The 22287-nt window shown below is 42.2% G+C and overlaps 1 protein-coding gene across 2 annotated transcripts; it reads left to right on the top strand.

Moving 5' to 3' along the window:
- The first annotated feature begins 1539 nt into the window (after positions 1-1539).
- Positions 1540-20356, top strand: DCTN4 (dynactin subunit 4). Of its 2 annotated transcripts, XM_082211802.1 has the most exons (14): positions 1540-1751; positions 6554-6624; positions 7392-7570; positions 8640-8683; positions 9506-9613; positions 10274-10294; positions 12605-12678; positions 14297-14409; positions 14536-14645; positions 14798-14871; positions 15410-15464; positions 16269-16376; positions 17282-17379; positions 18074-20356. In XM_082211802.1, exons 1-14 carry the CDS (start codon positions 1617-1619, stop codon positions 18285-18287), a joined length of 1404 nt encoding a protein of 467 aa, XP_082067928.1. In that variant the 5' UTR covers positions 1540-1616; the 3' UTR covers positions 18288-20356. The 2 variants fall into 2 exon arrangements, with proteins under 2 accessions (XP_082067928.1, XP_082067929.1); XM_082211803.1 differs by lacking the exon at positions 10274-10294 and having other exon boundaries at positions 1541-1751.
- Positions 20357-22287: the final 1931 nt, after the last annotated feature.

The raw sequence follows: 22287 nt of genomic DNA, 5'->3' as shown, positions 1-22287 counted from the left end.
GAGTTCCTATAAATACTGTTGAGGGGTGTGGTGTATAGCCTCCAACGTTCTGGGCAGAGAGGAAGTTCCTAGATTAGTGTGCCTTTTCTTCTTTTGTTCCTTAATTACTTGAGGGATATCTTGGGTGATTTCATGAGTGATATTCTGAATACCACTGGGTGGGTCATTAAGTGTAGATTAGTTGCTAAAGCTTTCGTGTCTTGACCTCTTGAGCTTGTGAAGAGTTTTTCTGAGAAGATGGCTGTGCTGCATTTAGTTGTGCTCTGGCTTGGCTTCGTGTATAGGGGCGAGCTGTGGTTTTGTGCCTTGTGCCAGCCAGATCTGTGTAGGGATTGCAGGGGGGTGCAGCATCCGGAGGTGCCACTATAGTTTGGCTACTGGATGGAGTCTGTAATATGTCTGTGGAGAGGGTCTGGGTTTGGGTCTGGTGTGGTTGATTGGTGACGGCGTTCTGTGTGCCTCTGGTTCTGGTGTCGGTTTTTGTGGGGAGGGCAAGAATGCCGTCAAAAAAGAAGAAAAAACTTCCTCTCTTTTCCAACACATGAAAGAAACAGGACACGAAATTAATTTTGCAGATTCCAAATTGCTCTTTAACATGGAACATCACCACAAGAGAATAATCATGGAAGCCATCGAGATAGAGAAACACCCTCACAACATGAACAAGCGTGACGACACGTCCCGCCTGCCAGACATCTGGAAATTAGCCCTCCCCACAAAAACCGACACCAGAACCAGAGGCACACAGAACGCCGTCACCAATCAACCACACCAGACCCAAACCCAGACCCTCTCCACAGACATATTACAGACTCCATCCAGTAGCCAAACTATAGTGGCACCTCCGGATGCTGCACCCCCCTGCAATCCCTACACAGATCTGGCTGGCACAAGGCACAAAACCACAGCTCGCCCCTATACACGAAGCCAAGCCAGAGCACAACTAAATGCAGCACAGCCATCTTCTCAGAAAAACTCTTCACAAGCTCAAGAGGTCAAGACACGAAAGCTTTAGCAACTAATCTACACTTAATGACCCACCCAGTGGTATTCAGAATATCACTCATGAAATCACCCAAGATATCCCTCAAGTAATTAAGGAACAAAAGAAGAAAAGGCACACTAATCTAGGAACTTCCTCTCTGCCCAGAACGTTGGAGGCTATACACCACACCCCTCAACAGTATTTATAGGAACTCAAACACCAGACTCTGCTCTGTTCCAGTAACAAGAAGCCGAAAGCACCAGCCTGAAGATGACGAGTGGGACCTCGTCGAAACGTCGCACAGACACCCTGACTCTTACACGGGAAGACACCCGAAGACACCAAAACCTGCATTCCTGTACCTGTGAAAATCTACGAAAGCAAATATAATATTTTATATATAGTTAATAAATATAAATTATCAGTCTATGTATCTTTCTGCTTTAACCATCCATTTACAGTACAGTATTTCATCTCCCCTCCCCATGACGTTACGCCAGGAGGAGATAAGAGAGCGTCACCCAGAAGTGACCAGCCCAAGCGGTTCTCTTCCGGGTCAAGTGGCGGAAGTCGGGGCGGCTGGGTGCGGCGAGCGGCTGGAGAGGTTGGGGCTGGTCCCCGTCTTTCCAAAATGGCTTCGCTGCTGCAGTCCGAGCGCGTTTCGTACCTGGTGCGGGGCGAGAAGGAGATCCGCATGCCGCTCTCGCAGCTCTATTTCTGCCGCTACTGCAGTGAGCTGCGCTCCCTCGAGTGCGTCTCTCATGAGGTAAACCGGGAGGGGGCTGGAGAACCGGGGGGGGGGGCGCCACATCCAACGTCTCGAGAGCCCGTTGATTGGCCCGTCCAGCTGCCACTCGCTGCTTCGCTTCATTCTGTTGGTTAGGGGAGATGGATGGGTTAGAGGGAGGAGGGTGCATATCATTCTTTGATTTATATATGATGTGTGGAGGTAGCGTCGCCCTCTCCCTCATCTCTGCCGCGGGATGCCAGTTCTTCATTTTATAGTCTGGCATCACTGGAGTTGTGTTGTTAATTATATTCCTTCTTAGCCTCTCAGTTGCTTCCTGGGGTGGTGTGAGCCTGCCGGTTGCTCTGTTCTGGCAGAGCTGAGTTATGCACAGGATAGTTAAGTCACAACAAGCCCTATAGCATTTTGTAAGCAGTAGGCTGGTGGGGCGCTGTTACTCTCCCTCTCTTTCTCCCTCTCTCTCTGTGTAAGGGGTGATAATTAGCTACATATTAATTCCCCTTTTGCTTCCTGTACTGTATAGTCATCACAGTAAAATAAATCTTTTCCAGTCTTCTTATTTGTTCTTTTAGCAGCCTGTGTGGTGCTTGAGTTTTGTGCCCCATCCCTCCATTTCTATAGCATATTGTGTCTTGTGCAAGTCACAAAAGTGATTACGGATAAAATGCAGCACTCTTACCAACTGATTTATTATTATTATGGTGCTCTGGTCCATGGGGTCACAAAGAGTCAGACACGACTAAACGACTTAACAACAACAAACCCTGTTCATCTGGCTGGGTTTCCCCAACCACTCTGGGCGGCTTTCAGCAGAACATCAAAAACAGAATAGAACTTCAAACATTAAAAATTTCCCTAAACAGGGCTGCCTTCAGATGTCTTCTAAAAGTCAGATAGTTGTTTATTTCCTTGACATCTGATTGGAGGGCGTTCCAAGGGTGGGTGCCACTGCCGAGAAGGCCCTCTGCCTACTTCCCTGTAACCTCACATCTTGCAGTGAGGGAACCGCCAGAAGGCCCTTGGGCCTGGACCTCAGTGTCTGGGCTGAACGATGGATGTGGAGAAACCAGTTTCTTTCTCTTCTGATTAGCCAAGTCATTTTCTGATTAGCCACTCCTATCACAACCTCTAATTGATTGTCTTAAAAATTCTGTCTTCTTTCCCCCAGTTTATTTGGATGTAGAGGGTGGTATTCAGCTAAGTTTTACTCATAGCAGACCGGTTGAAATTAATGAACATAACTGAGATGTGTCCATTAATTAACACTACCTGGTTGAGTACCACCCAGGGAGTTTGACACTGTGAATTTTCTTGTTACACAGAATGGTCATTTATATCTTAGCTGAATTCTTTTCACGCTTAAAACTTTTTCACCCTTTTAAGCTGTAGAGAATGGAGACAGCCAGTTCATAGTGTGCCTACCTTGAACATAAGATTACTAAATAGGCCTGGACACATGTTTTACTTTGTTAGAACATCAAAATAAGTAAAGTAGCTGTAAAACTTTTAAAAAGCCATGCTGCTTTGTGACTTTGGCTTAACAAATGTCTAAAGATTAGAGCCTGCTTCTGCACCTAATTTTGGCATAGTTGGGCGCTGAAGTTGCAACTCTGTTCACAAGTCACGCCTGCCTGCCCACACCTTGGTCCAGTGTTCTTTTCATGATAACTTTGACTTGTGTAAAGAACATCTGTATTATTTCACAGTCTTTCAGTATAACCCCCCCCCCACTGCAATAACATATTAGATGAGTGTTGGTAAGCCTTATCTCTTCTATTCAAGTTTATAAACTATAGATGCCAATGTGATAGGTTGGGAATTCATTTGTAAAGCCTAGGTCAGTGGTGGAGCACATGCTGTACCTATAGAAGGACCCAGGATTAAGTCCCTGGCATCTCCAGTTAAAAGGATTAGGTGGCAAGTGATGGGGAAGACTTCTGTTAGAGAAACACTGTTGGTCACAATAGAGCATACAGGCTTAGATATCCTTACCTTTCTGTGTTCCTGTGTTTATGTAAAAGATGGAGAAAGACAGTGGCAGGTAATTCGCATATCACTGTTTTTCACCATTTCTGTATAGCTAAGAAGAATTAGAACAGCATCAGCATTGTTGATATGCATCAAACGCTGTGACTAGAACAGCCAAAAACCTGCTTTGTCCTGTCATCAGACAAGGTTACAGAACAAATCTCTTCAAAGTCAGTATGTGCTCTCAGAAGAAAGTGAACACATTTCAGGCCAAATAATCCAAAGGGTTTATCTGCACGATCAATTTATGGGTTTTATTCCAGTTCTGATTCATGAAAGAATCCTTGGAATTGTTCTTTGACAATTGTTCTTTGCTGAATTTTCTCTGCTAGAAGTCCAAAGGTTCCTTTACTGAACTATAAATCTCAGAATAGTTTAGGAAGAGGTAATAACTATTAAATTAGTCTTTTAATTTGTATATGCAAATACATTGTATGCCCTGTATTGATACCCAGTTGATTCAGAGCTGAGTTGGTTTCTTTGTCCTCATTTCTTCATTTTCATCTATTCTTTAGCTAAAAAATTAATTCATTGCTAAATTACAATAAATTATTTCATTTGGGATAATGGAAGCATTCCTCTTTATTATAGGTCTGTGGATGTTGCAAGATACAGGATTCTATACTGAGAATTTTTTGTTTGAATAAAACATTGGATACATGGCTTGAATTTGATGACCTTTTAAAAATATATATAAATGGAACTGATGCTCCGAAAAACTAACATAATTTTATTAACAGTTCCTGATCTGAATATTTGCTCCTGTGTAGAAATCCTAATTAATAATAATAATAATAATAATAATAATAATAATAATAATAATTTATTATTTGTACCCCGCCCATCTGGCTGGGTTTCCCCAGCCACTCTGGGCGGCTTCCATAGAAACCAAAAATACACTAAAAACTTCCCTAAACAGGGCTGCCTTAAGATGTCTTCTGAATGTCAGGTAGTTGTTTATCGCTTTGACATCGGATGGGAGGGCGTTCCACAGGGCGGGCGCCACTACCGAGAAGGCCCTCTGCCTGGTTCCCTGTAGCTTTGCTTCTCGCAATGAGGGAACCGCCAGAAGGCCCTCGGCGCTGGACCTCAGCGTCCAGGCGGAACGATGGGGGTGGAGACGCTCCTTCAGGTATACTGGGCTGAGGCCGTTTAGGGCTTTAAAGGTTAACACCAGCACTTTGAATTGTGCTCGGAAACGTACTGGGAACCAATGTAGGTCTTTCAAGACCGGTGTTATGTGGTCTCGGCGGCCGCCCCCAGTCACCAGTCTAGCTGCCGCATTCTGGATTAGTTGTAGTTTCCGAGTCAGCTTCAAAGGTAGCCCCACGTAGAGCGCATTGCAGTAGTCCAAGTGGGAGATAACTAGAGCATGCACCATTCTGGCGAGACAGCCTGCGTATCAGGTGGAGTTGGTAGACAGCTGCCCTGGATACAGAATTGACCTGCGCCTCCATAGACAGCTGTGAGTCCAAAATGACTCCTAGGCTGCGCACCTGGTCCTTCAGGGGCACAGTTACCCTTTTCAGGACCAGGGAGTCCGCCAAACCAGCCCGCCCCCTGTTCCCCAAAAACAGTACTTCTGTCTTGTCAGGATTCAACTTTTAATTTACGCTGGATTTAACTAAAATTATTAAAACTGAAATGTTTATTTTTGAATGCCTTGCAATGCAATTCTATACATGTCTACTCATATGTAAGACCTATTTAATAAGCGGGTATTGAATTCTGATATGCCTTGTTCTGGTGTATGAACCCTGAGTAAGCAAGGGTCAAGCTGCATGCAAATGCATAAACAAAGCAGAAAGGCTGAAAAACAGACTCAGGAGGGTGAAGTGGTCTGTGTATTTGACTGTCCCCAATGCTTGTCCACTCAAAATCCGTCTAGTAAAGCTGTTTTATTCTTAAGGGTTATGGAAGAAATTAGGCACTCCCCTTCTTTGCTAGTTCTTTTAAAGGTGGGGTTTTATTACATGCATTTGTTTGTAATGTGCCCCTTTGCTTATAAATGATCTTTAAAATATACAATGTCTCAAGAAGTAGCATTATGTTATTCTGGAAGGACTGAAGGTTCAGATAAGTTGGAAATAAAGTACTTTAGTGTGAACAAGAAATTATTTGCTCAGTTATTTCCACCAGTGTTCAGAATAATATAGATGATGATATCTGTGAGAGTGGCAGTGTGGAAGGTTGTTAGCACATAGTTCAGCAACATACTGTTAAATTCCATCTGAATAGTAAGACAGTAATCATATTTGGCTTAGTTCCTGGGCATTAGAAAACTGAATAACTTTGCCAGAACTGTTTGTCTGTTGTTTGAAAATAATTTTTTGTGTTTAGGTCAAGAAATTCCCCAGACATCTCAGTTTTAAGATGATGATACTTTTCAGTGTTTTGGGGGGTTGACAACATTTCACATTCCTTATAAAGGAATCTTTGTATTCATTATAACTACTCTGTAAGTAAAGAGGTATAAGGCTGTGTACTTATGCATTACTTCCTCCAAAGAATCCTGGAAACTGTAGCTTTCCCCACTCACAGAGCTACAATGCCCAGCATCCTTAACAGACTCCACTTTAAAATTGAGGGGGAGTGGCTTGCCTAAGCCATCTGATGAATTCATGACAAAGGTAAGAACCAGACTGGGGACTTAATGTCTCATAACTTGAACTACCTACTATGCTGTGTAGCCCTAAAAAAAATCAAAGTTGAGGGGTTTTTTTTTGTATTGGAAAAGGATCTGGTGAAGGATAATGGTGCAAAATGAAAAATGCCTTTTTGTATTTTTTTAGGTGGATTCTCACTATTGTCCCAGTTGCCTGGAAAATATGCCATCAGCTGAAGCCAAGCTAAAGAAGAATAGGTAAGACTACATGCTACTTCTGTGATTCTCACCTTACTCAATACTTTTGTCATGCTATAGGATAGTCTCCCTTCTATCAGTGTATATTTGTCCACAGCACCTTAGTAAGAATCGGAAACAATTTTGAAAATCCTCTAAGTAAGGATTTTATTTACAATGTGATCTCATTGTGATGAGGAAAGTGCTTTTGTGTGTTTGACTTAGCACTCTGTTTATAGTCTGCACTTCCAACTACTGACAGTACTGGAGAAATATTGCTGCATTAATTTACACTTGAGCACGAGCCTGTTTCCTTTTCACACTCTCAATGTGGTTTTTTGTGAAATCACAAGAAAAGCACACTGTGGAATTGCTGGTGATCTCCCATGCTGTAAGAAGGCTTTCAGAATGAATTTACATCTGTCGTACATTGACACCTATGCTTTTGTGAATTTCTGTGAAATACATGCAGAGTGGATCAGAGCACTTGTGGAATCTTGAATGTTTACTGTGACCAGATTTGAAACTTTGCCTGCAGCATGTTTTGTGCCCTTTCACAAAGGGTGATGGAAGTGGAATGAAATGGCTTACTTTGTTTTTTGTTGACTGGTTCTATTAAGTCCTTTCTTTCATAGTAACACCTTTGGAAAGAATTTGGTTTTATAACTTGTCAGAGGCAATTTCTGAGTTATAAAACAGAAAACCAGGAGCCTTGAACAGCAGGTATAATCCCTGGTGTTCAAGTACAAACTTGAGTCAAACTTCCATGCTGGTCTCTCTCTGTTCAGGTGTGCTAACTGTTTTGACTGTCCTTGCTGTATGCACACTCTCTCTACCCGAGCAACAAGCATCCCTGCTCCGCTGCCTGATGACCCAGCCAAGACCACAATGAAGAAGGCTTATTACCTGGCCTGTGGCTTTTGCCGCTGGACTTCCAGAGATGTTGGCATGGCAGATAAATCAGTTGGTGAGTGGCATTGGTTTTCAGATGAATATTGCAAGTGTCGTTAGAAAACTTTTTCATGACATGTTTTTGTAATTCAATACTAAGAGCTGGGAAGATAAGTAGGGCTGTGTGAAGAGCTTATACAGGTTAGCTTTCATTGGTGAATGGTGTCATTATTATGCTACCAAAATAGTCAGAATTGAGCTCTGAGGATGCGTGCCTATGTCCTTGGAGTACTGTTTGCTCACAGGCTGCATAAACTAAGCAAAAAAAAGCGGGTTGTATCCCACAAAGTTGTCCCGTTAACACAAGAACTTCTGCCTATGCCAGTGGTGGCCAAACTTTGCCTTCCAGCTGTTTTGGGACTACAATTCCCATCATCCCTGGCCACTGGTCCTGTTAGCTAGGGATGATGGGAGTTGTAGTCCAAAAACAGCTGGAGGGCCAAGTTTGACCACCACTGGCCTATGCAATGGGACTTCTTCATGGGCTTTCAGTATAAATATAAGTGGAAATTTCATGTGTTGTAACATTTTTCATGCTGTAGTATTATTTACCATGTATATATGGTGGAAGGAAGTGTGCATTATTCTCCCCCACCCTGGAAATATATTCTGCACCCCTAGCTATGTTTCTGCTGTGTTTTGCCTAGCTGAATACTAAAACCCAGAATAGTCTGGGTAGGGGAATAATCCTCAAGGAAAGGGGGCATTTGTAGGTGAAAATATGTGGGTGTCAGATGGGTTCAACATCACTCTCGCCTGTCAGTAATTTCCTACAAATATTTCTCTGTGCCCCAGCATTCATGTTGACCTTCAGACACAAGTATAGAAAACACATCTTTGCTGCTATATTAAGCAGTTCTGCCATTTTCAGCTTGTGATGCAGAAGAACTTTAAGCTTTTGGTATCTGACACATTGATACTAATAATACCAGATTTAATGAACCGTGGTCTGGGTTAGATGAGAGGAGGAGAGAAGCAGGCAATAATTTTGGATGTTTCATTTTCTCTGTCCAGTGCATGTATGATCGCTCTCTCCCTCCCCCCACACCCACCAGCCTTTAAAAAAATGCTTTGTTGTGTTGCAGCCAGTGGAGGTTGGCAGGAGCCAGAAAATCCTCATACTCAGAAGGTACGTAAAAGGAACTGCTTTTTCTTTCATAGAGTAGCCTGAAAAAGAAGAGTCTTTGTGTTGGGTCTGCTCTTGTCTATCTCTTAACTCACAGAAGAGAATCAACATTTAATTAAACTTGAAAGAATGAGTCCTGCATGGTTGAGGCTAGACTGCATCTTTCCTCAATTGATTTAGCACTGTAGCATCAAACGGGCTGGGGATGACATTATGTTGGGCAAAACATACCAAGTAGTCCAAGCCGTTTTCCACAACATGCATTCTTTGAGAAGTGGCCCACCTACATTGACCTCATTAGCTGCTGGAATGCAGTTTAAACTAGCAGTCATCAGGAATTGGCACAGACCTTGTGTCATGCAGAGGTCAGCATCTTTCCCCAGCTCCAATATACTACACTGATTTGAGCCTTCTCATACAGATGCACTGCCACTAACATGAATTACTCTGTTCAGAGTAGTTATTTGAGAATGAGAGCTCTATTTCCTGCTGGCCTTCTTGTCTGTCTGGCCCTGGCTTTGAGATGTAGGGCATAGCTCATCTCCACCTAAGAGTAGGATATGATGTAATGCAAGCTTCTTTTTTCAGTTTCTCTGAGGAAAGAGCAGTGGGTAAAATTGTTAGGATGTGCATGACACTGCTAGCTAACTGGGTCAGTTAACTGATGTCAGGAGTTGGGCAAGAAGCTGCTGCTGCAGCTCAACTAAGGAAAAAACAAAAAGGGACACCCCCCCAAGTATATCCACCATTTTGTTTAACCTTTACTTTACCAGGAACAGCTTTTCTTCCAGCTCACATCTTAATCTGGCATTCCTTTCTAATCAGATTAACAAACTGGTCGAGTATTATCAACAGCTGGCTCAGAAGGAGAAGATGGAGAGGGATCGTAAAAAGTTGGTTCGACGCAGACCCTACATGCCCCTTGCTTTTTCGGTGAGCTAGGACAACAATACAGAATTCTGGAGCTCTTGGGCATAATCAGAAGACAGTTTTTTAAACTTCAAGGGCATAAATGTTGTTTTTAGTTGAGACTTGTAAAAAAGAAGCAAGCAAACAAAACAAACAAAAATCTTCAGAGTTTGTTGGAACCATGTCAGATCAATAATCTTCCAAGAACAAGTTCCAAGCATCTGTGTATAGAAAGATTTCAGAGTGTTTTGCAGTTTATTAAGGGATATTGTCCACTACCAAAATGTAGACACCTGAAATCCCTCAAGTAACCCAGGATTGTATTAAGAAGAGCAAGAATTAGTCAGGGCTGGAAATCAGCTAGGCCAAGATGCTCCTGCTTTCAGTTTTATTATACTGACTAAATATTTGTCACTAAGTATTTGCTTGCCTAGCTCATAGTCAGCACAAACTTGCTATGTGCTAGAAATCATAAGATGTGACAATATTTCATTTCAGTTTTCAGCCGTGCAGCCTGTGTCATTTGAAAGGCTCACTTTTTGCTTAGCTGAATATTTTTGCATATGCTTCCTACCTCTTGGATACCCGTATAACCTGCTTGCTCTGTGCATCTGCTTTTGTCTTTATTGCTGCTTTTTCCTTGTCTCCGTTGCTATCTGCTGCTAATTGGGGGGCTCTCCGCAGCAACACACTATACATGTAGTGGTAAGTCCCTTCAGTTTCTGATAGCCTTAAAACCTTTGAAACCACTTGTGTTCTACCGGTATGTCAGTATTTAGTGTGCTCAGCCTTCTGGTCTTGGATGTGCTTGTAGTACTACAGTTGAAGTCCAGTTTGCATACAGTTAATGAGTGGGCAAGGTTGGTAGACCTATTGCTATGGACTTTGAGTACATTTTCATTGTCCATATAAAGAATGATGTTTGCCGGTTCAAGTCCCTGCTAACAGAGTGAGCTGGTTCATACATGCTAAGCCTCAGTTTATCTTAAACCATGGTTTAATTGTGAACATGTCTTCCCTTATACTGCACAAGTCCCTTTGCGGCTTCACCTCCAATGCAAACCAATTTTTTTTCTCTGTGATGTCTCAACTAGGAACATGCACAAGCAGCAAGCTAGAAATCAACTAAGATTTGTTCTTGGTTTATTTCTAGCTCACTGCCTGTAAGTAACTTTGGGTTTAGGCAACATGACAAGCCATACTATAGCTTGTGGAAGGAAGAAGCCACATGGGGACTTGAGCTGCAGTCAGGTGGGATTTGTATGATTAATCCATAAACCAGCTTGATGTGATGTGCGAACCAGCTGGGTGTGTGGGCAGAGTACTTTTTTGATGGTCTGGACTCTGTTTAATGCCCCAGCAGGATTTTCTGGTGTAGGGGCGCTACTTATATTCAGGTCCTTTCTTTGGGGGTGTTTGATCCCTGCTCATGTAATCCCCCACCCCCAAAGCTATTCACTCCTAAAATATGTGCATCTGTATTGCTGTCTACAACAATGCTGGTTTACAGTTTAAAACGTCAAAGCTTTTTTTTGTATTATGTCTGTCTCTTAAGCAACAGTCATTATTAGAAGTATTCTCTGACTTAGATGTAATATCATAGGTCATACAGGTAGAAAGAAGTACAGTCGAACCTCTGTTTATGTAACCCTCTGGTTACGTAAATTTCGGGATGTGCATGTGGCAAACCTGGAAGTATTTTACCAGGTTTCGCCACGCACGCATGCACAGATTGTGCTCAGGTTGTGGAAACCTCAGGATCCGACTGGACCTCCGGAACGGATCCCGTCTGCAACCGGAGGTACCACCATACACCATTTTTTCTCCAAGCGCATGTTCCTTCTTCCTAAAATGACATGCACCACCACCATACAAAATGACACAGGATGTAACAGGACTGCTTCCTGGGAAATTTTCAGTTGAAATCCACATCCCACGACCCCTACAGCCAATGATTTCCAGAGTAGCATTGGCTAAATCTTTGTTTCTCTGTTTTCCTGAATGTTGATTGGAAATCTAGTGACCTGAATTGCAGGGTGGTTATAGGATAACACTGAATCCAGAGAACCATGAGTGGATGGAAACAGGTGTGCAAATAAATATTTGTGCAAGTCTTCTCTGTTGGGTAGGCTCTTGGTGCAGTGCTCTAGTACAAGAGTAGCCAACTTGGTGCCTCCAGATGAGGTTGGACTTACAGCCCCAGCCAGCATGACTAGGAAAGTTCAGCTGTACAGTGGTGCCCCGCAAGACGAATGCCTCGCAAGACGAAAAACTCGCTAGACGAAAGGGTTTTTCGGTTTTGTGTTGCTTCGCTAGACGAATTTCCCTATGGGCTTGCTTTGCAAGACGAAAACGTCTTGGGCTTTTTTCTTAAAGCCGCTTGAAGAGGCGCAGTTGCGACGGACCGTGCTTCGCAAGACGAAAAACATCGCAAGACGAAAAGACTCGCGGAACGAATTATTTTCGTCTTGCGAGGCACCACTGTATATCCAACCATGCTGTTTCTTTACGGTTGATACTGTTCTATATATTTGTTACTAGTTGAATTGTAGCAACTTGTCAGTGAATACCTTGGTAGTTAATCTGAGCTGTAGAGTGTCATACCATTATCACAACTATTTCTTTCTGTCCAATGGTGTCTTAACTGTAGTCAAATATATTTTTGTCACAAAATTATACCCAGTATGAGAACAGTTACGCTCTGAGTAAGCTACATTAGCTGTCAAGTGAGTATCCATTGGAGCATCACATGAAAATAGGTCAGGGTAGGAGGTTTTTAAAAATAGGGTTGTTTCAGTAGCATGCTGCGTCCCTCTTCCAGCATTTGATCAGTTATTTTATTTTATTAACCAAGCTACTAAAAATTCATTTGAACAGAGAGAGAAAACCATATGCATTGCCTTTGTGTGTGCGTGTGTGCGCATGCTAGATCCCTTATGCCCCTCAAGCTGTCAGAAACCACCTGAACTTGTTACAATCAACAGACCTAACTTTCCTTGCATACTTCTTTCCTAGGACAAGTATGGCCTTGGAACCAGGCTCCAGCGTCAGAGGCCCGGGGCCCCTATCAGTGCCCTCACAGGACTTTCGTGAGTGCTAGGCCTTTTTATATGTATGACGAGAGGTGAAATTATGTAATTTCACAAGCTTGCCAATTGCTGCTCATCTAAGGTGCAAATAAATTGCCTGCAGACTGCCAGGAGTGATCCAGAGTCTCCCCCCGCAGCTTATATTCAGGAGGAGTTTGTTTCCCCCCCTTTTTAAAAAAAGAAGAAGAGGTCCATTGCTCAGTTTGGAGTGTGCTTTGGCACTGATGTGTACTTCACAGTTGTGCCTAAACCTTCTGCTTTGTTTTGCACAACAGTGTGACTGCTACCAGTCTCTTCCCTTAAGTTTTGCACCTGAGATTGATTATCTGTGCTAGTGCAGTACACAGCTAGTGTACTGTGGGCATCATCTTTTCTTGCAAACCCAGAAGCATTTGCTCATTCTGTCTCTTTGCTGTTGACCTTGTCTTCAGAGGAAACAACCTCAGGTGCTTTTTGCATATCCACACCATGTATTTGGTGCATATTTAAAACACATGGCTTCCCCCAAAGAATCCTGGGAGCTACAGTTCATTAAGGGTGCTGGGAATTATATCTATGTCAAGATTCTTTGGGGTACAGTAATGTGCATTGGATGTGCCTTAAATGTATGGTGTGGCTCTCTTTCAAGTTCCCTGTGCATGTGTTGTTGGAAGTAAGCCCCTGTGTGCTTAGCGAGTCTGAACTCTGGACGGTTTGCCTTGGGATTTCAGCAGTGCAGTTCTGTGTAGCTTGATAAAAGCCATTTTGTGAGGGAAAGGTTGAAAGCAGGGAGTGAGGGGAACTATGTTTAATCCTTTTCTATGTCAACCATTTTCCATTCTAAATTGTTCACTGAACAGCTCACCCCACCCCTGCTGTGGGTTGGTTTTCTTTCTTTCTTTTCCTATGTATGTAGCGTTTTTTGTTTTTTTCTGACTCCACCTTCCCTCTTCAGCTCTTTGTTAAAAGAGGTGGCATGGAGGACTGTATATTTTTATAAACTGCTTAGAAGTTTTATTACAAGCAAGCACTATATAAATGTTATTAACTAAACAAAAAATAAGAGAGAGGAGGAATTTGTGGAAATTGCCTCCCTTCCCCTTCTGTCAGCAGAAGCCTTCTCTGGATCAAGGAGCCTCCATAAATGGGACAACATTAAATAGAATCTGCTTTTTTGTCCCTTTCTGTTTTTTTTCCTTGTTGTTAATCCTCTAATCCCTAGAACAGCTGTTCTTAAGAAGTTTTTTTTTAAGGGTGTGGCATTTAAGGATTGCAGAACTAGTGAAAATTAAGGCTAGTGAATGTTGACAACTTTTTCTTTATAATATTTACATGCCGATCTCATTTATGGTATTATCTTAAAGATGGGGAAATTTCAAGAAATGGTTTTGAAAAGCACATCAATTTTCACCTTCGCCTGGCTGAGCAAGTTCTCTCTCCCACTCATTCTCTGTAGCCTTGTGTCATTGTTCTAGGTGTTGTAAGGAAGTCTGAATGTCAACCAGCAACTTGCTTACAGTTGCTCTGCAAAAGTTTTAATTTAGCCAGTAATTGTAATATTATTGAGGTTTTACTGTGCTCAGTTACTTCAAAGCAACTTTCTGATTATCCTAAGCAGCTGCTTTCTTTTTTGCCTCAGGCTGAAAGATGGAGAGGACCAGAAGGAGATAAAAATTGAACCTGCTCAAGCTGTGGAGGAAGTGGAGCCTTTGCCTGAGGACTATTACACACGACCAATCAATCTGACAGAAGGTAGTAGCTCTTAGCATATCTCTTTTGCTCTCCTGCCCCAGCTTATTGTGTTCAGGTGGTGATCCCTCTTTCATATTGCTCAAAACTGATTTTGTTGTTGTTGTTAACTTTCTGTACTATGAACAGTGACAACCCTACGACAGCGCCTCCTCCAGCCAGACTTCCAGCCAATCTGTGCTTCTCAACTTTACCCACGTCATAAGCATCTGCTGATCAAACGCTCCCTTCGGTGCCGGGTATGTAGATTTTCCTGAAAAATATGTTAGTCTCTACTTCTACTGCTTTTGGTGTTTCTTTGTATAAAAAATTGGCTCAGTGGTAGCATTTGTAGTTGTAGGCTGTTGTTTGCTGTTTGGCCACACATTTTGTTAATGTTTGTTTCCCCTAGAAATGTGAACACAATTTGAGTAAACCAGAGTTCAACCCTACATCCATCAAATTCAAAATTCAGCTGGTAGCTGTGTAAGTATTTTGGATATGGGTGGGAGCAACAATCTATGACACTTATGGTTGGGTCTCTATTCTCTCCTGAGTTGTTCCACTTCAGACTGTAGGTGAGAGCTCCTAAAACAGAAATCACAGCACATAGCAAACTGGGATATCAGAGAACAGGGATCTAGTCTAGCCTTCCCTCTGACACACTAGTGACTTATCTTCTACATGCAGGTACATAATAGTCTATGTACAGAGGGCTACTTGGTTTACAAACTCCAGTTCTGAAATGTCATTTAAACCACCTGGCCCCATGTTCTCATTTAACCTCAGTTAAAACTTTGGAAGTTGTAGCTAATCTACAGTACAGTTCCCTTTTTAAAAAATTATACCATGTTGTGCTCATAGTCATCTACCTTTCCCGCTTTTTAAAACATCACCATCTTAAGAACCCATTCTGGATTGAAAGGCAAGCCAGATATCTAAAAAGTGAAACTGCAGTCAGAAGTCTAGAGACGTTGGGTTTATACTTGAATTTGCTATTTACTTTCTTTTATTTGTATTGTAGCAACTATATCCCAGAAGTGAGAATCATGTCTATTCCTAATCTGCGCTATATGAAGGTTTGTTCTCGTGTATTTTGATCAGTCTTTCTAGAGGTGGGATTTTAAACTAGGGATGGGGACCAGTGGCCCTCCAGAGTTGTTGGGCCACAACTCCCATCATTTATGACAATTGGCTATGATGTTTGGGCCTTCTGGGAGCTGGGAGTTTTAAAGGTTACATGTAAGTGAGTGTTAAACCAACTTTTTTATTTATTTTATATAGTTTTTCATATTGAGTGCATTATTTTTTTATAACCTTGGTTCAATTTAAGACACCACACCAAATCATGGTTTGAGCAAGCCGTAGTTTCAGAAGAGCCGCAATTGATGTTTATTTGATTGGATGGATGAACTGGGAAGATCTTTAATCCAGTGTTTCCCAACCTTGGGCCTCCAGCTGTTTTTGAACTACAATTCCCATCATCCCTGACCACTGGTCTTGCTAGCTAGGGATGATGGGAGTTGTAGTCCAAAAACAGCTGGAGGCCCAAGGTTGAGAAACACTGCAATCAACTAAAAGTCTCCCCCCTCCTGAATAATTGGATGACATTTTAAAAAGCACCATCTTAAAGCACAACTCCGTTTCATGTATATAGGAGGAAATGCCTTTTGCAATATAATGCTTGCTATGACAAATATAAACACTACCTAAATCACTAACTGAATGATTGGAAGACTAGCTGTTTTTTAAATGTGATAAATTTGTGAATTTTAGAGGCATCAGTGGAAGGCAGAAACGTGGTTTTTGCAACAGGATAAAAACAGGGTGAAAGATTCTTATTGAGAGTGATCTTTTCCTTTGTGTGTGTGTCATTTGCACAGGAGAGTCAAGTTCTTCTAACTCTCACCAATCCAGTGGAAAATCTCACTCATGTGACACTGAAAGAGTGTGAGGAAGGTGATCCTGATGACACCAGTAGTACTGCTAAGGTATTGCAGCTTCTTCCTAGCATAGATTCTGGGCCATACTTTGATGCTGTGCTGGAAGCTACACTGACTGTATGCTCCTATAAATAGCCATCTGTCATTGAAGACTTAGGGTGGATTTATATGTAGCTATGCAAAAAAGAGACTTCCACATGGTATTGGTACCCATGTGGATGCCATAAACACTAAGGAGTTTGCCATATTAGGTGGGGTTTGTTTGTTTTTTTATAAAAATTGTGTATGTTTGTGTCAGGACTGGTCGTTGTCCTCTTCAGATCACCACACAAACGCTTCTTGTTCTTTTATAACTTTTTATTGCGTATTAACAAAACAATCTTATAAACGGTTCTTAAATATTATTCCTCAGAGTCACTTCTTCCAGATACCTTCTGAGCTCTGCTTCTCCTTGACCAGCCACTCTCAAAATGGCGAAGGCGCCCTTCCCTTCGCTTTCCCGCTCTTTTTTCTAACCTCCTGGCTAGAGCTGGCTTGTATCTCCCCTCCTCCGAAACTGAGCTAGAACTTAACCCTTGCCTTTCCTGGGAACAGCCGGTCCCTCCCTGTTGTTCCTGTGGCTCTCTTCTCTTCAATTCACTGCTCTCCTCCCCTGCTTGGGGAATGCTTTCTTCCTCTGGGAAACTGGAATCTTCTAACTCTAACTCTTCCCTGACAGTTTGCTCCTCTGGCTCCTTTTGAGAGGAAGGACGGAATATAAATATATAATAAATGATGATAGAACATGCACTGAAGATGTATTGGGTATTTTCATTCCAGTGTTGTATCTTGCAGTTGGCCACAGGCAATCTCTCCCGCTCCATTACTTACCGTATATATACTACATGGAAAGCAGGGTGAATGTTGGTTGGCTACTTGTCGCAAAACATATTTTCTGCTTAACTCTTTTTCAGGTGGTGGTTCCTTCCAAAGAGCTACTCCTGGCTGGCAAAGATGCAGCAGCAGAATATGACGAGCTGGCAGAGCCTCAAGATTTTCAAGATGATCCTGAGTAAGCTTTTCCATTTCTTACAGACCTGTGTATCAATTTGTCATCCATGATTCATTGGCGGTTGATGGTGTTGGCTTCTGACCAGGTTGGCAACTGATAGCACAGTATTTATTTTCCTCTGCTTGTGTAGTTTGGAATTTAGAAAGTAGTTGATTGAAGAACATCCCACCCCCAATATAATACTAGAACTTGGGGTGGTCTGTGGAATTGATTGGCAGGGAATTCAGGGCAGTCAAAAGGAAGTGCTTCATGTAAAACAATTAGAGCCTTCCTTTAGATCCCTTTAAAAGGGAATCTGACAGGTTCATGGAGGGATATATCAATGCTGGCATGCCTCTGAATGCTAGTTGCTAGGAAGGCAATATGTGTCAGTTCTAGTTTCTAGGCTTGAAAGAGGGCTGTTGACTTCATATCTTGCTTGTGGGATTCTTGGAGGTATTTGGCTGGCTGTTTGAAGCAAGATACTGGATTTTGTGGACATTTGGCCTGATTCAGAGGGGTTTCTCTTACTTTTTGAAAATTCAAATTCAGGCATACCCATGAACTCATCTTTTAGCACTGGGCGAGTCCATTTATTTGGTTAGTTCTGTCTAGCTATTCTAGTTGGCTTAAGCAACTAATAAACTTTATTAGCGACATAGCTCACAGGGAAGTGTTGTGGAATTATATTAAAACCTCTCTTCTTCCTTTGCAGCATCATAGCCTTCCGAAAGGCTAACAAAGTTGGGATATTCATCAAGGTCACTCCACAGAAAGAAGAGGGAGAAGTTACTGTGAGCTTTAAGATGAAACATGAATTCAAAAACCTTGCTGCTCCTATCCGGCCCACGGAGGAAAGTGATCAGAGTTGTGAGGTCATCTGGCTCAATCACCACGTTGAGCTCAGCCTGGGCCCTGTACTTCCGTGAAACGCATCTGTAACTGGAACGTAAACGATGGCCACACACTACATTGTGTCACTGTTCTATAGAAGAATGCATCCTGACAAAATGCTGAAGGCACTGCTTCACAGAGGCTCCCATCAGATACGAGCTCGCACGACACAAATTTCAGCCAAAAGATGCAGAGGTCAGATTAGAAGAGAAGAGCCACACTCTTGGATGACTCTCCTCTCTGTAACACCTATGAATTGATGGTCCCGTCCCCCGTCCCCCCCACGCTTGGTCAGCTTTGTAGCAGAAAGCTTTGTGTGCACATTCTGTGGTCATCTTGTATTGCTCCTTGATAAAACGGCATGGGATTTCCCAGCAAACGACCTTACTTGGCGCTCTCTGCATCGGTTTTGCAAAGCTAGTATTACATAATGCCAACATCTCTCTCCCATGTGGTAGGTTCTGTTCACAGTAAAAATTATTCCAAGGCCGCAGTAGCACCATCTATAGTGAAACAGCAAGCAGCGGCAGCAGTATAACGTTCTCTCGCTTCCACCTTCAATTGGATGTGCCATCTGTTTCAAATAGCACTTGTTGGCCTTTTACTCATGTACCAGAAGTTGATATTTCATAAGATGTTATCTTGTCCTGCATACTTTGTTAAGGAAAGGCTCTTAAGAAAAAAAGGCATTTGAATGCTCCTCCCAATATTCTGCAGGTTTTTGTGGGGAGGAGGGCGGGTCTTCTGCCACTCTTACATTGGAAGATGCAGGCGTAAAAATGGAACAGGATCTAGGGTAGTTCATAAATGAAAATGCTGCTGTAGTGTACTTATTGTAGCAGGGGTGCCATTGTGGGAATCATTTGTGTGTGTTTTGTTAAACTATTTATTTAGGAATAGGTTTATGACCAAAGATAGCTGAGAATTTTGATACGTGAGATCACTTTCGGTATCCTTTGAAGTCTAAAATCTCTTGAGAAAGTAGCTACAAGCGCCCACTGTGCATCCTTGCACTCAATGTACTTAATACTTGATTTCCATACCATTATAAGAAAAAGTGAATGGCTTTCACAAGGCTTTGTTAGTAGCAAATGGAAGAAATAAATGGTTGTAAACTCTAATTCCCAGAGCTTGGCTCTAATCTTCCACCCATACTCATAAATTCAGCATTGCAGTGTTGCATACACACACAGACACAAAATGCAGAGATAAGTTCCAACACGAACTTCTTGGCTAATATTTTTTGTTAGATTACTGAGAAGAAAAATGCATATGGTGGAACTTGGCTGCTTTTTCTGCTTATAATTCTCAGACTATGTAACAGATGTAGGTGTGCTTTGAATGGGGCTCTGCTGTTGTAGCCTGGGAGTAACGGGGGCATGTGCAAATCACGTGATTGAATACTGTTGTCAACAGGTGTGCGTTACAATATGAGAGCTTATTTTGTAGCCTCAGACAGAAAGAGGAATGCTTATTTCCATCTTGCATTAAAGTAAATGGACTCAAGGCTGTGGGAAAACTGTTTTCTTGTAGACTGCAAGTTTTTCAGAGGTGTGTCTTTTAAAAGTCTTCATTTGTTTGGCAGCATTTGGATGAAGGTGGCACCTTATCCAGTTTGTGCAATGGATGTAAAGAAAAAGAGAAGCTTGATGTTCACAAGACCTGCGTAGACTATACACAATATAAAGCATGAGTTTAAGAAGTCTAACCAGTGTTTATTCTTAAATGTGTAGTGTTTAGTGTCTGCTGATCTCAGTTTTTAAAATAACTCAAACTAACCCCTGATTTAATTCTGTCAAGATAATTCTTGGCTGAGTAATATTTGGGAACTTCATTTTTGAGCGCTGTTGCTGTGCTGAAGTGATACACACCTGAAGCTTCTTTGCAAAACATATAGGAAAGTTGGGGCATACATTGGAAGCTTTTTCCTTTTAATCTTTTAGGACTCTGTTCTGTATTACACACTTCTGCAGAAACATCTCACTGAATCCTCACTAGAGGGCACTGGAGACACTCTGCCTTTATCAATAATAATAAAATGACTGTGTTGCCTTATTGTTTTACTTAATGTAGTGAACTTGAAATAAAGAAGCAGACAAAGCCATTTCTTTATTGTGTACTTTTTCTGATAGCACCAATGCTTAGGGTGTAATGTAGAGGACAGCATCTGCCACTGTCTTTTTCTCGCTATGCAAACATCGTGGTGTTGGACTGGATTTAGGAGTGCAGTGATTTTAAGTGTACCTACTATGCCCTTATATATGCGCAAAACACAAGCTGCGGAAGCTTGGCATAAGGAATGCTGTGGAGCACTTGATACAGTAGCACTGATGGACCTAAACAGGTGTCGGCCTCATCAGTGCCTGCTTGAGAGACCATTGAGAGCCACACATAAGCTGCTATTGGCTCCTAACGAAGACAGGTGTGTGTGTGAGAACAGCTGATACAGCCAACTGCCGCCATAGGGTGAGGTAGATCATATTAAGCTCCTGGAATTGCACTTGAGCTACAGCCAATTTTGGCTCAAGAGAAATGAAAGGAATATTGGAAGGAGACATGGGATTAAAATGGTTTAATGTTTTAATTGCTGACTACAGGGAATCCAGTCAGTCTGTGTCCCACTTCATACAAGGTAAAGGCTCATTTACACATTCCATACTACTGTGAATTATCACTCTGGTTCATCTGCGCAAGTTCTTCCCCATGAGAATGAGTAGGTCTTAAATGCTTTTATCACGCTTGTCTGACCAATTTTGTAGTACATTAGCATCTTGGGCATACAAGCACTCAAATGTGCTTAGACATTAATAATTAACATTTATATTGTGCATTTCCAAGTGCTCAAATTGCTTATTTCAGTTATCCTTACATGATTGCTGTAAGGCACTTGGGTTAAGGATAAGAGATTACGTAATGCTTCCTAGTGGATTTGTGACTGAAGTAATATTTGAACTAGGAATGCCACAGCTCCTAGCTGCTGGCAGTGAGTTATCACTTGCTACTGACATTACTTGTTGATGGTTAAATTGCTATAAGACTGACCCTTTTTACAGCCAATGGTTGCTGCCATGTAATGTTTAAATTGGCCCCATACTGCAAGTACCTGTGCTTAAATTGCCACCTATTATATTTTTTTTTAATTGCTATACAAAGAGCCAATTGGAATCTTTGTTATTATCAGACTAATTTATTGGGCATCACTCCTAGAAATTATAACCTATAGTTCCCATTTTAGGAAAAGCATCTTTCCTTGTAGACTCATGGAATGTCTTATGTTATGAGATGATCCCTGGTGTGAGATACAAATTCCTCCATCTGAAAACAATGCAAGAGCCACCTGGATTAGGCCAGTGGCCCTCTAGTCCAGCACCATGCTCTCAAAATGCCTGGGGAAAGCCTGCAAGCAGAATATGAGAACAACACTGCCCATCTGCAGGTATGATTTCATAGTGGCTCCAGTACAGAGCAGTTGGGATGCCTCTAGGTTCCATCTTGTTCCCCTGTGCTGCTTTAACACCTACATAAAACTGTTGGGAGGACGCATCCGGAGGTTTGAGCTAAACTCTCATCAGTGTTGTTATAGATTCCTGGGAGCTAGGGTTAAAGCACTGATTATGCAGACTAACCTTGTTTTTCAGACCAGGGCACCACCTAGGTAGGAGATAAGCTGTTAAGAGCTGGCTGATGATGGCCAATCATCAATCTATCAATAGGGTGAAGCCTAAGTGAGAAAGGAGGGGGGACTCTCATCCAACTGTGTGTGCCAGTGGGCAGAGAAAGAAAACATTGAGGGTTTCAGCCTGGATGATGTAGACCAGGCATGTCCAACAGGTAGATCATGATCTATCTGTAGATCACTGGACGTCTGTGGTAGATCACTTTATAGATCACTGGCTCCCCCCAAAGGGGGTAGAATCACTGTCAGTAAATCAGTCTCTTGGGAGTTGGCCACCCCTGATGTAGACAGAAGGAAAGGTTTGAAAAGAAGGGGAGAAGGGAGGGCAGATCTCTTGGTGGGCTGGCTGGGACAAGCTG

This window comes from Podarcis vaucheri (genome assembly GCF_965113315.1).
Source record: "Podarcis vaucheri genome assembly, chromosome: 2".
Taxonomy (NCBI): domain Eukaryota; kingdom Metazoa; phylum Chordata; class Lepidosauria; order Squamata; family Lacertidae; genus Podarcis; species Podarcis vaucheri.
Note: the sequence above shows the minus strand (reverse complement) of the source record. Positions and strands in the feature narration are given on the sequence as shown.